The 15165-nt window shown below is 41.5% G+C and overlaps 1 protein-coding gene across 1 annotated transcript in view; it reads left to right on the top strand.

The window, feature by feature from the left end:
* The window catches only part of tbxas1 (thromboxane A synthase 1 (platelet)), a 150153-nt gene that overhangs the window by 83104 nt on the left and 51884 nt on the right, over positions 1-15165 (top strand). Inside the window, exon 6 of the mRNA XM_080437859.1 lies at positions 1644-1760. Coding sequence (XP_080293985.1) covers positions 1644-1760 — 117 coding nt within the window. The remainder of the gene's footprint in view (positions 1-1643; positions 1761-15165) is intronic.

The raw sequence follows: 15165 nt of genomic DNA, 5'->3' as shown, positions 1-15165 counted from the left end.
AAGCTCACAACTGTTACTATAATACTGTCACTATATAACAGGTGTAAGGTAAACCTACAATGAATCGGTTATCTGCCCAAATTCAATTTCAACTTTGTGCATAATATATCCCTAAAATAATGTGACTGGCCCATTCGTTTACATTGTGTAACTCTCAGAGTTAATTCCGCATGGCCAGCCTTCATGGCGGACAGGAGGAGCTGTTTTATATTCCTCCAGAGTTTTCTCCTCCTGCTATGGTGTGCTTGTTGTTGCCTCAAAGGTCCAAACGTCCCAGAGGACCCTAGAGATGATCAGACCCACTGGGCCGCACAAGAACAACACAACACAACAGCCTCTCTCTCTCTCTCTCTCTCTCTCGCTCTCTCTCGCTCGCTCTCTCGCGCGCTTCCTTTGGCTGAGATGATTTGACTCTGCCCGGCGGCGCGGGGCGAGCATGGCGGCGGAAATGAAATAGTGGATGCATTGAATTGTTGATAGGGTGGGGGGGGGGGGTCGGTCGAGGCGGGGGGGGGGGTTGGGGGTTTGGGGTCGAGGCGGGAAGGCGGCATTAGAGATGAGGTGGATGGAAGGGATTGACAGTAATGGGCTTTTCTTTTTCTTTTTCTCTTACATTTCTGAGTCGTCGTGTCTCCCCCTTCCCCCCGGGGGCCTGTGAAACGCGTACAGTGCTCTGTGTGTGTGTGTGTGTGTGTGTGTGTGTGTGTGTGTGTGTGTGTGTTCATCAGTTCTCTTATCATGAAGCAAAATAAATGAATGAAGTGAAAACAAAATGTGAATGAAAATATACTGAAGTACACAACAAACACTCTGTGTGAATACATACAGAGACAGGGAGACTTAATGGAGTATTTCACCCAAAACATTACTTGTTTTCTATCAATTACACACCCCATGAAGCATTGAGATTTCCTTGCGTTCCTAAGCCAATAATTTGATTACCGGCGGAAAGATGCTAATGTATCCGGTAAGAGACTCAAAGGAGTCTCTTTGAGTCTCTTACCGGAGAGACCGCCGGTCATCAAATTATTGACTCAGGAATGCGACAAAAACTAAAAAATCTCCAAGAATTCAAGGCTTCATGGGGTGCGTAATTGATAGAAGATAAGTCATTTTTCGGGTGAACTAACTCCTTTGAACCCATTCAATCCGGGAAACCGTACGTATGTTTCTATATCAGTGGTGCTGAAACTTCTTCATGTCAAGGACCCCCAAAATTATATGTATTTGGCCGCCTACCCCCGTCTGAAAATATTTTGTTCCAGGGACCCCCCCCCCAGAAGCAAAGATTTGAGTAAAAAAAATCCCTTTAAAATATATATATTCAAATATTTGCACTTAATGTTCAAGATTTTTCTAAAATAGCAGATCTACAAGTTCATAGCACGGCACCTGGTGCCGCGCTATGAGCTTGTATATCAGCTATTTTTTAATAACAAAAGTATAAAATAATGGTTATAGCCAAAATTGAAAATGACGCGGGTGCGTCCTCGGATTGAATGGTTTAACAGACAGACAGACAGACAGACAGCGTCATTCATTACATTTGCTTTGTGTCGCTTCACAGCTCAACTAAATGAATGAATCTTTGTTTTCTCAGGTTCTAATCAAAACCCTTATTTGACTTTGTCTTCTTCTCCCAGACCACACGCTTCACCACCAAGCCCATGAGCGACTGCTTGTTGATGCTGAGGAACGAGCACTGGAAGCGGGTTCGAAGCATCCTGACCCCCTCCTTCAGCGCCTCCAAGATGAAAGATGTGAGTGTAGGGGGTGTTGGGGGAAAAAAATCGATTAATGTAAAAATCGTGATCAACAATTCAGAATCGATTCATAATTTCCAAAAATCAAGTTCTTACTGTACAGTATGGTGTGTGTGATATGAAATGCAAGCTTACCATAATCACAGACATTAACATGTCTTCCATCATATTCAAGGGCTTTAGGGGAAATTAAATCAACTCCAGTCACTTTCAGTTCAGCACAGCAGAGGGGAGGTGTGTGGGTCCAGCTGACGCTCGTTAATGTTACTTGCATCAAGGCAGTTAATTATGTTGTTTCTGCGTCAAATAGAACTCGAAAAATACTATCAATGCGAAGAATTTTTACAAGTGACCCTCTCTGGTATTATATAATTCTCTGTTTGAGCTGTTGGAAATAACTATACTACACTTGGCTGTTTAAGTCCAGATGACAACAATAAGACTGTTGTGAATTAAAATAGTTAAAACTCATTGGGAATCATTTTGAAATGAGAATCGATTTTTTTTATAAAATAAAATAAACTATTTTAAAATTGAATCGTGATCCCAAGAATCTGAATCGAATCGTGAGGTATAGCAGAAGATTCACAGCCCTAGATGAGTCTTCCTCTCCTCATCCCCCCCTTCCTCCACTCCCCTCCGCCCCCCCCCCCCCCTCCCCCCAATTAAATGTCATCCAAGCCACTCACTGGTAGTCCATGTCATCATCATTCTTTTTTTTGTTTTTTTAATGTCTGCTTCATTTATATGAAGACCATAAATTCATCCGTACGTATTCTGACAACGTGTCGAATGCTTGTCCACATTCCCGTGTGCGCCGACCACACACAGTTGTTCGATAACTGCCTTTGTAGGATGCAGGCATATGCAGTATTGTAGCGCAGTACTCAAATATTTAAAAAATTTGCTTGAGTAAAAGTACAAAAGTATTGGCAAGTAAACGTACTCATTATGCAGAATGTCCCATTTCACAAATTTTAACACATTTTCACAAGTTTTGAAAATAGCAGATCTGCAAGCTCACAATGATGCTCAAATGATGCAACGCATTGTGAGCTTGTGAGCTTATAGATTGGATCTTTTCAAATGGCCGAAATGTATATAGGGCTGAAGTGGTTAATGTATGTTTTGTAATAATAATCAAAATCTACAAAGTCACTAAAGTTTTCAAATAATTGTCGAGTAAAAGTATAATATTTGCTCCTGAGATGTAGTGACGTAAAAGTATACAGAAAATTGGAAATGCCTCAAAACTGTACTTAAGTACAGCACTTGAGTAAATGTACTTAGCTACTTTAGACCACTGGTGATGCACTCATGTATTCTACCTCCACATCCAGACGGAAGGTCATCTGCAGCTATACGATGATGCAGGGGACAACTGACAGGATTATATTGAAGCAATATGCCACAAGAGGCTTATTAATAACAAACCACAGCCTTGAAGTGGCTTATATTGCTGACTCAGCCAATCAGAATTAAGCAGTGGAACTATCCGTCTGAAGTTTAACACTCTCTCTGAGTTAAAGTCGTACTGTGTAACTTTTTCAATTAAACAAAGGTTATTATTTTATATAATCTTTTTCTGGTATATATTTTTCATAATAACCAATCCTCGTGAATCTCTTCTCTAAGCATGCATCCATCAGTATTAAACACTGCTTTAATTCACGAGTGTCATCTCCCGACATTCGCGTAAAAATGACGTAGGCCCTGGATTGTTTCTTATTTATGCATTTTACAGTTATTAAATATAGTTTCTGACGACGTGTTGTTGCTTTCAAAAAATATCCTCGGGCGCTGACGACCCTGCAGCGTTCCCTTTTCGGTGTCCCTTTTTCAGTGTTCCTTCCATTATAGACAAACGCTGTAATGACTACAAGAGGTGTGTCGCTAAAACAGACCACAATAATGACTGTTACACAGTACGATTTTAAATGAACACTCCAGATTTCAGTGTGTGCGGTCTCACCCAATCTCTTCTTTTTCTGTCAACTGGAATCATTCACTTACTACTACTGTACCAGAGGGTTGTTATTTTGGACCCGGGCCCAAAGAAACGAGGTTAGATCATTTGACATTAAATGTTTTAAATGGAGTCGGAGGCCTTTAAAAAACACACGCAGGAGATTTAGGGCTTGTAATTGGGTTGGAAATGATAGCTCCGTCTCCATAGTGGTTATCCAAGCATAACATTTAATTAACGTCTGATAAATCCAATGCGGATGGATGAGACTCAAAGGAATGTTCTTCTCTTTTTCTCTCTCTTCTTTTAACCCCTCTCTCCTCTCCTCCTCCCCCCCCTCTCTTATGTGTGGTTCCCTCGCTCAATTTGTCGTTTTTTGGCTCCTGTCCGTCTCTCTGTCTGAGTGCTGTTTGTATTGTAATATCATGCTTAATGTATACGTTGTCTAAAAACACAGCCAAGCTCGTCGTGAGCTTGTAGATCGCTTATTGTTGGAGCGCAACACTGACGTATGACGAAGTATTCATTTGGCCAACGATCTACAAGCTCACAACGTTGTGAGCTTGTAGATCTGCTATTTTCAAACATTTTAGTACTTTTACTTTTGGTACTTTTAAGTACATTTTGATACCAATACTTTTGTACTTTTACTCAAGTACATTTTGAATTCCGGACTTCTACTTGTAACAGAGTACTTCTACATTGCAGTATTGATACTTTTACTCAAGTAAAACATGTGAGTACTTTTTCCGCCACTGGACCTGTGCAACATTGTTGTAACTTAAAAATGTAATACAAGCTGAAAAATGTTGCCTTTGCCTCCCACTCAGAATCAGCTTTACTGTCACCTCACAGGTTTACAGTAAAACTGTAAAAAAATAAAAATAAAAAAAAGCTGTTGACAAATCTTCTCTTATGAGGGTCCCTGGCACAAAATATTTTCAGATCCGCAGTCAAGTAGGAATTAGGTGGGAGTCTATTCATTCCAAAGGGAGAGTGAACATGAACACAGCTTCTGAACTATTCTTTAGCCCAGTGGTTCTCAACCAATGGTCCGGGGACCACCAAGCGGTCGTTGAGGGGGTTCCAGGTGGTCCCCAGCTAAATGATGGAGACTTGGTAACCAAATGGACCCTTACAGATCATTTTTTTTATAATGATTTATTTATTGACAATGCACAATGTACACATATATCATTATCACATTTCTTTTTTTTCTTTTTTTGTAAACAAGACATAATAAAAAAGACAAAGAATAAAGGAAAATACACGATACACAAAAACACAACAAAAAGAAGACAAACAGTCCTCCCAAACCCTCCCCCCACACCTTTACCCTTACAGATCTTTAACTCTTGAGTGTAAAATGAAACCAAATGGACCCTTACGGGTTGTTAAACATCTGCATTACTTAATTTACAAGAAGTCTACACAATTAGACTGTAGAAGACTTATTTTGATCAACGTTTGCCTGTTATCTCTCCTGTTGGTACCAACATCAATACAGCATGGAATTGTGGACAAAATCTCATCCAAAGATTATAAAGTATTCTAAGTTTTCCGTCTGAGAGTCTAAATCTCATCAAATGGTGGTTCCGTGGCTCAAATGCCAAATAAATAATGGACCGTGATATAAAAAAGTTTGAAAACCACTGCTTTAGCCCCATGGTCACTGAACTAAATATTGCCACAAGCCACACAATTCTCAGAACATTTTGACACTTACATTTTTAAGAGAGACAAATCAGGAGAAAATCTACTTTAATATCGACCTTACTCTGTTCCAGAAACACACTCTTCACACTCTTAGGAAACCATTTGTATGCCATTTGTGTACCATTTTGCCTCTAGTGGCTACAATTGGGATGGCGGATCTTTCTAGAATATCCACCATCTTTGACAGAGCCTATTAGAGATTTTCTTATGGTAGCAGATGTGGCAAGCAATACCGTATCTTTATGTTTTCACATCTGTACATATGTTATTGTAAAGGAACAGTAGGGCATCTCCCCCTTTAACCCTTTAAGACCGGGAACGGGTTTGTGTGTCATTTTATGATTTATTTGGCTATTCAAAAATAGCAGATATACAAGCTCATAGCGTGGCAACGAGTGCCACACTATTAACTTGCAGATCTGCTATTTTTGAAAAATCTTGAAGATTTGGGCATATCTTTGACTATTATTTTTTAAAGCGAAAATTTTTAACTCTTGGGGGGTCCCTGGAACAAAATATTTTGAGATGGGGGCCCACGGCCAAATACATACCATTTTTGAGAACCACTGATATGATAGCAACATACGCTTTTTCAAAAAAAAACTGTTAACTCTTACCCTGCCAGAGTTTTTTCAAAAAGTCTGTAGCCTCTGCCAGGGTTTTGACCGATTTTGGTACCTTTTCGCATAGCCACAGAATATTTTTCTCCAGTATGATTGATCCCAGATAATTTCTAATCACAGATGAGATTCAGGTGTGGTTTCACAAATGTCAACGAGGTCAATTTGACCTTGTTGTCATGTGTTGTTTGATGTTTGAAAATAGCTCAAAACCAGTAGTTTCAAACCAAAAAACATTGTGAATTGTTTGTCCGTTTCAATTTTAACATTGAAGTGGATGGAGCAGCAAATCTTTGGGAATTGTTATCTCCTTATTCGTTTGGAATATCGAAAAGGTGTCAATCTTAAATAATTAGAGAATCTTTTTAGAATTTTTTTTTTTTTGAAAATAGTTTTTTTTTTTTTTTTTTTCAAAGACGTTTTTAAACGTCTTTGGCAGGCAATAGCTGAAGGCCCAAAGACGTTTATAAACGTCTTTGGCAGTTATAGAGTTAAGATTTAGAAGACATTTGTAGAATCCCCAGAAGCAAAGATTTGAGTTACAAATGTTCGCTTTAGAAATATATATATTCAAAGACCCACGAGTTTCCCCAAAAATAGCAGATCTACAAGCTCATAGCGGCACTCTGTGCCGCGCTATGAGCTTGTATATCTGCTATTTTTTAACAGCCCAAAGAAATCTAAGCATGACAGAGATGCGTTCCCGGTCTAAATGGGTTAATATGATAGCAAATGATTGTGTATCATGTCGTGTCCTGATTATTTAGTGATGATATAAAAGAGCTGAGCAGAGGCCTTGATTGAGCTGAGCACAAGTCTGTAATTACGTGTGTGTGTGTGTGTGTGTGTGCATGTGCGTGTGCGTGCGTGCGTGCGTGAGAGGTGGTCATTTGGGATGTTAATTGTAATTACTGCACTGGTGGTCACCATGGCAACCCCAACCACCCTGATCGCAGTGTGACCATTTAGGTTGTGTGTGTGTGTATGTCTTTGCGTGTGTGTGTGTGTGTGTGTGTGTGTGTGCGTGCATGCGCATACAGTGTATTTCATTTTGGGTGCAAAACTGTCCAAAACTGTTACTGTTCAGGATTCAAATTCAAAAGTAGCAGATCTACAAGCTCAAAACGTGTCGCTTCACGCCGTTTTTCGAGCTTGCAGATCTTCAACTATTGATGCTTTTTGCGTGACACATGTAGTATGATCAAGTAGGGCATTCATTTACGAAAAAAACACAACAAGTAAAACTATGGAGATAAGAGGTTCCTGTCCGACAGTGCAGAGGGTTGCTTTTGTTTGAGAAACCGTACCTGTGATTCAGACCCGCTTTTGAAAACATCTCATAAAGGGACCTGGCCATGTTGCAGCCGACTGCGGTCGCTCCAATAACACTTAACCCATTAAGACCGGGAACGCATACTGTGTCTTTTTTAGATCTATTTGGCTATTCAAAAATAGCAGATATACAAGCTCATGGCGCTATGAGCTCGTAGATCTGCTATTTTTTTTTAATGAAAATGTGTGCAAATCTTTGAATATATATTTTTTAAAAGCGAACATTTGTAACTCAAATCTTTGCTTCTTCGGATTCTACAAATGTCTTCTGAATCCTAAGACTTTTCTGAAAAACCTATGTTGCTATAATATCAATGGTTCTCAATCTTTTTCATGACAAGGACCCCCAAAATGATATGTATTTGGCCGCACACCCCCATCTCAAAATATGTTGTTCCAGGGACCCCCCCCCCCCCCCACAAGAAGCAAAGATTTGAGTTAAAAATGTTATAATGTTATGTTTAGTTAAAATATATACATTCAAAGGTTTGCACAAATGTTCACGATTTTTCAAAAGCAGCAGATATATAAGCTCATATGAGCTTGTATATCTGCTATTTTTGAATAGGAAAATAAATATAAATTTCACTTATATTTGTATCCCACGATTTTGTAACCCATGTTTTCACCCAGTGCCAATTGTCTAAGTAATCCTGGGCGCTACACTCCCTCTGCCAGCCTAGGGAGAGCCTAGAGCCGAGCACATGCTTCTTTCAACGCATGAGTTTTTTTTTTTTGGTGAGGGTACCTACCCTAGGGGACACAGGGAGAACATGCAAACTCCACACAGAAAGGCCCTTTCGCCAAACCCCACCTAAGGTATGGTGGAAAAGATGCGTTCCCGGTCTTAGTGGGTTAATCAATCACCGTTTACTGTTGTTTCGGCCTCCTCCACGGTTAGCTCCATATTGCATTTCTCGTCTGACTGTAACGCCGTAAACATGTTGTTCTTGGCGCTGGGCCCCTCACACACTGTCCACTATGTTAATGAGAACACTAATTACACACACACACGTGTGACATCATACCCACCCAGCACGAGCCTACGCACACGCACGCACACACGCACACACGCAGTGGTGGGAAAAGTACTGATATGTTTTACTTAAGTAAAAGTATCAATACTGCAATGTAGAAGTACTCTGTTACAAGTAAGAGGCGGGAATTTAAAAAGTACTTGAGTAAAAGTACAAAAGTATTGGTATCAAAATGTACTTAAAGTACCAAAAGTAAAAGTACTAAAATGTTTGGAAATAGCAGATCTACAAGCTCACAACCGCGTCGCGATGTGAGCTTGTAGATCGGCTATTTTGAAATAGCCTAGGTATAAAATAGGGCTGAAGTGGTTAATGTATGTTTTATAATATAATGATTTATATCTGCAAAGTAACTAGTAACTAAAGTTTTCAAATAATTGTAGTGGAGTAAAAGTACAATATTTGCCTCTGAGATGTAGTTAAAGTAAAAGTAATGAAAATTGGAATTACTCCAGTAAGGTCAAAGTACCTCAAAATTGTACTTAAGTACAGTACTTGAGTAAATGTACTTGGTTACTTTTACACCACTGCATACACCCACGTGCTACACACCAGGACATTGATCCAGCATTTTGCATGGGAGGCTGGTTTCAAACGGCCAGTGATCCCGTGTGCGGTTATGAAATGCATCTTTTATGAGCGGCTATTATGGACTTTACGAGCTCTGTCGAACAAACACCGGGGCAAGATTCTCACAAAAAATTGTGTTATGCTTAAACTTCCCAGCAAGTTTTAGCGAGGAATCTGTTTTGTGTTTACGGCTCGCATGTCTGCTCGTTGTGTTTGTGTAAACCAGTTAACCAGACACACAGGAGGGCAGTGGTCAGTGTTGCCAGGTCAGCTTTATTAGAAGCGACTTTTGGTGGGCTTTGTAGTTGCTCTATTTGGGCTTCCTCTCCTGATGCTGTCAGTGGTTCTCAAACATTTTCATGTCAAGGACAGTGTTGCCAGATTCTGTGAGAGAAACAAAGCAACCAGGTCTAGGAAAACCAGCCCAAAGCCACATGAGCACTTTAACATATACATCAGCTATTTGAAAATAGCAGATCTACAAGCTCACAACGCGTCGAGATTTGTATGAGCTTGTAGATCGGCTATTTTCAAATAAAATATTGCGGGGAAATTATAATAAGCAGATCTGTCAACCCTGGTCAAGGACCCCCAAAAAATTACAAATATTTCAAGTATTTCTCTTTTTTTTTGTTACGATTTTTCAAGTGGTAAAAACTGATTTTGATGCTATGTTCACTCAGGACCCCTGCCCTGTGTGTGTGATCATGTGGCCTAGTGGCTTCTTCTGGACTTGTTTTCTGTTTCTCTTGCAGTGGTACAGACAGACACAGACAGGGTCCATTAAGTTCACTCCTTGTGGTCTTGTGGTCTAGTAGGATTGTCATGTTAGATTTACAAGTCCAGTGTCCACTGTCACTGAAGCGCGTCGCAATGCAACATGGTTTTAATTCAGAGACAGGCTCATAAATGAACACTTAGATTAGCCAACCTATCTTTAAAACATATTTTTGAATTCCCATTTCTGATAAGCAGCAAGCTTAATATGCCTCGACTATTTAGATTTACGGTAGGACACATTTACGTGACTGCAAAGACTAAACAGAAGTGGGGGGAGGCCGGGCATCCGCTTTACTTGCAGACAGTGGGGGAAGTACATTTACTTAAGTACTGTACTTAAGTACAATTTTGAGGTATTTGTACTTGATTATTTACAATATCCAATACTTTTACTTCTACTCCACTACATCTCGGATCCAAATATTGTACTTTTACTCCACTACAATTATTTGAAAACTTTAGTTACTAGTTACTTTGTAGATTTTGTTTATTATCACAAAGCATACATTAACCACGTCAACCCTATACACCCGATCTACAAGCTCACAATGCGTCGCGATGCGATGCATTGTGAGATTGTAGATCTGCTATTTTCAGAAGATTTTTATACATTTGAAAACTTGAAATGGGACATTCTGCATATTGAGTACTTTCTACTAGTACATTTTGATACCAATACTTTTGTACTTTTACTCAAGTAAATATTGAATTCCGGACTTTTACTTGTAACAGAGTATTTCTACATTGCAGTATTGAAACTTTTACTTAAGTAAAACATTTCTGTACTTTGTTCCACCACTGCTTGAGATCATTTTCAGAGCTTCCATTGCTCTACACATGTATGACGGAAGCATTTGAATATTGTGGGAGGCAACAGGCAACAGTCTGGCTTGGGAGACTACATTGATAGACTACACAGGGCTGGCAACTTGTCCTGAAAACTAGTTGTGAACACTGCTAGGCTGTGCTGTTAGCGACCCCTGGGGGATTTTCAGAGTCTGTCTGGACTGCTGTTGTGCTGCTGATCAATTGACCATATTTGGAACTTCAACAGCCATCGGCTTCCTTGATTGGTCAATCCAACCCATCGGCTTATTGCGGATTGGCCAGACTTAGTATGACGTTTGTGCCACTGAACCAATATAAGTTGCAACGCGCAAAATAGAACTCTGTACTTTACGAGTTGGATGATAACAATAATAATAATAATACATACGTTTTATATATCGCTTTTCTAGGTACTCAAAGTCGCTTTACAGAGCAGATAAAACAACTTTATTAAGTTCCAATCCAATTTGATCCACTGTAGTGCTGGTGAGAGAAATGTTCTACTGGGCCGTACATCTGGAAGGAAGAAGATACAGATATAATCGTACTGCTGTTGCAGTGGAACACAGGGTGTTCTCATTTGGAGGGGTTTGTGATGGGGACACAGATCAAATTGGTGTGAACATATTCAACACAGTGTATTTGCGCTGGATGAAGTTGCCCCCAGTTCTGGAAGAGGAGAACGTCGCCCTAGGCGACGTACGGGTTCCCTCCAGGCGACGGGAGCACACAGCTGTGCTGATAGATTATATTGTTTACATATGGGGAGGCGTTACGGACAGAAGGAGTTCTCTCTGCAACGGGCTTTATGCATTTGATGTGGCCACCCACATATGGGTAAAGCCTAAGGTTTCTGGGACTGTTCCAGAGGGGAGGTTCGGCCACTCAGCCTGTGTCTTGGGGAAGGTCATGTATGTCTATGGGGGATGCACCCAGACTAATGACATGTACAAGTTGGACACCAGCACAATGGTCTGGTCTTTAATCAAGACTGAAGGAACTCGAGCACCTGCTTCAAAACGTCACTCTGCCACCATCATCGGGACAAAGATGTTTGTATTTGGAGGCCAGAGCTCCACTACAACAACCACTACACCCTACCACTACATAAGAGTGTTTGACACAGTGACCAACTGCTGGCTGATGACACCTTCTGAACAGCTTCTTCCAGAAGGACGCTTGCATCATTCAGCCTTTGCCTACGATGGAGAGCTGTACATATTTGGTGGCTTCAACACGGACCAGACCTTCAATGGCCTGTGGAAATACAGTCCAGAGACCTTCTCCTGGAAGAAGGTTGAGCCCAAGGGGATTGGGCTCAACCTCACATACTTGATGTGTTCAACGTATAGTATGTGCTGTTGCATGGTGTACATCTTGGACTTGAGTCCAAGTCTGAAGACGTTATGCAAGCTAGCTGTTATTCAATACCGTCTGGAGCAATCGGAACTCCCACGCAACATGAAGTGGGAACTGGAAGCCATGTCTAATACCACTACAACAGTGAGGCTGAGGGCGCTGAGGAATATGGAAGGTCAACTGGCGATGGACCCTCAGCTAGAGGAATGCTACGCAGTGGAAATCAAGAACAGGTTCCAAGCACTGCATGAGGAGTAGGAGTTGAGCATAACAGCCCGCTACCAAAGCTTTGCTGAAGCAAACCAACTAGCAGCTGAGACACGCCTCCAGCAAGTTCCCAAAGCAAGGAGGAAAGACAGATGCCTTGACCCTAGAATCACCAAAACCAGGGAGGAGATGAGGGCAGGGCACAGGGACTTTGTCGCTGACCGAGAAGGGGAGGGTCTGAGGGAGGAATATAAGCGGAGGAAGGAGGAGCTATACCAAGTGTATGCAACACTGGAACAACAGGAGCTGACCCCAAAGATCAGGGACATTGAAGAGGTGCATGTTAACCAGAAGCATGGCATGATCTTGATGCTCATCAATGACATTTCTGGCAGAAGCTCTTCTCAGACTTCCAATATCCGGGGAGAAAACGCAGCGGAACGAGTTGAAACATGGTACCAGCACCTCAAAATGGACCATGCACTGAGCTCGATCGAGGCAGTCGAGGACTTCAAATATCTCGGGGCATGGACTGCTTCAAACGGAACAGCTCGCAACGCGCTGCATTACAACACGTTGTGAGCTTGTAGATTAAAGTAGGGCATTCATTTACCAAAAACATAAAAAGTAGAAAATCTGACATACAAGGTTTCTGCCCGACAACTGCGATATGTTACTCTTTGAGGGAGAGTGAAATGCCTGTGGCAGTGTATCATTTGAGAAAACAATACAACATTTTGTATCAAGGGCATTGTGGCGGGGCCCTGAGAAGATTGTGGTGTGTCTGTCGGCTATCTGAGCAGCACTGCTGTGGTCGACCACACCGTCACAACCTGCAATCATACTGAGATGCTATTGACAATTGACCCCACATGCGTGCTTGTGTGTGTGTGTGTGTGTGTGTGTGTGTGTGTGTGTGTGTGTGTGTGCGGTCATTTCTATATTATTCATTATCCCGTGTGTGTGCACATACTGTACATGTGTGCATGCACGTGTGTGTCCACATACATGTATGTGTGTGTGTGCGTGTGTGCATGCACCGCAGACACGTGTGTGTATTTGCCGTGGTCCAGCAGCTCCGTCCGTCCGTCCTTGTGAGCGGCGGCCCCTCCCAGCCCCCTGGGGGGGGGGGGTACAGTACCAGTGTCATGCCGTATAGATTTTCATCCGCAGCGCGCTCTGCTTATACAGAGGAGGAGGACACTGCTCCTGTCATATCCAATCAGTGCGTCTGTGCTTCTTCATCCACTTCTCCGTCCCTCAGCAGACCCCCGCCCCCTTAACCCATTCAATCCGGGAACGCATACAGTCTTTTTCTTTTTTTTGCTATAACCATTATTTTTATACTTTGGGCTATTCAAAAACAGCAGATATAGACGCTTGCAGATCTGCAATTCTTCTTTTTTGGTTGCAAATCTTTAAATATAGGCCTATATGCTTTTAAAGCGAACATCCATTACATCCATCCATGACAAATTCTACATCCATTCTACAAATGTCTTAATCCTAAAGGCGGTTACACACCGGCGAATATACGCAAAATTCGGACTCGTTCCGAATAATTAAAAGACGCTTTTTCGCTTAGCTTTTTCGCTTTTTCGCTCCATGTAAGCTTGCATTGACTTTATAAGGTTTTGAAAAAAAACGTATTATTCGCATGAAAAAAAATCGCCCCGGTGTGTAAGGACCTTTTCAGTAAAAAAAAAACAAAAAACGTATGTTGCCCCCCATCCCCCCATCCATGAAGCAAAGATTTGAGTTAAAAATGTATAAATATCAAAGATTTGCACACATTTTCAAGATTTTTCAAAAATAGCAGATCTACAAGCTCATAGCGCTATGAGCTTGTAGATAGCCAAAGAAATCTAATAGTGACACAGATGCGGATTCCCGGATTGAATGGATTAAACCCCCCTGTAGCCCAGACCTGTGTCGCGGTCTCTCTCTCTCTCTCTCTCTCTCTCTCTGCAGCATCAAAGGCCACGGTCTGTCTGCAGCCAACAGATTGGCTCTTCGTTGAATGAACAGTTAGATTTATTTAACCACTTAAACCCTATATACTATATGCTTCGTTGACCAGTCAGAGATCCCCTGGGCTCTACTAGGCCTTTTTCCCCCTCTACTACAGTGGTTCTCAACATGTGGGTTGGGACCCCCATGTGGGCAGGCAGGCAGACGGTCCTGTCACCAGTGGTGGAAAAAGTACTTGCATTCTTTACTTTAAAAAAAAAAAGTATCAATACTGCAATGTAGTTACAAGTAAAAGTCCGTAATTCAAAATTTACTTGAGTAAAAGTACCAAAGTTTTGGTATCTAAATGTACTTAAAGTACCAAAAGTAAAAGTACTAAAATGTTTGAAAATGGCAGAATGTATGTTTTTTAATGTAATAATCTGCAAAGTAACTAGTAACTAAAGTTTTCAAATAAAAGTACAATATTTGCCTCTGAGATGTAGTGGAGTAGAAGTAAAAGTATAGACAATTGGAAATACTCCCGTAAAGTAAAAGTACCTAAAGATTTTACTTAATTACAGTACTTGAGTAAATGTACTTCACTCCTGTCACTCCTGTGCTCCATCATGGCACACTATCCCGCCCCTCACTGCCAGTGTAAGGATCTCATCTCTCTTTGGATCCAACGTTTGTATCGATCGCTGTCCGCTGCAGCGTTGCCAAGCTGGACGAGATAGTAGATGAATTTTTTTTACACACTCTCAGAGATGTAAATGAACACTCAGGATTTCACTCTCTCTAAAGCCACCGTTTGTAATGGCACGCAGCATGCGCTGACTTTGATGGAGACGCACACATGTAAACACACACACACACATGCACACGTACGTACACACACACACACGCACGCACGCACGCACGCACGCACGCACGCACGCACGCACGCACGCACGCACGCACGCACGGCCGCACGCGCACACACACATACTCTGTCTCTCTCTGTTTCTTTCTGTCTGTCTCTGTCTCTCTCTCTC

The sequence above is a fragment of the Gymnoscopelus braueri genome (assembly GCF_963280865.1).
Source record: "Gymnoscopelus braueri genome assembly, chromosome: 9".
NCBI classification, from domain to species: Eukaryota; Metazoa; Chordata; class Actinopteri; order Myctophiformes; family Myctophidae; genus Gymnoscopelus; species Gymnoscopelus braueri.
The sequence above is the reverse complement of the archived record's forward strand: the minus strand, read 5'-3'. Positions and strand labels throughout refer to the sequence as shown.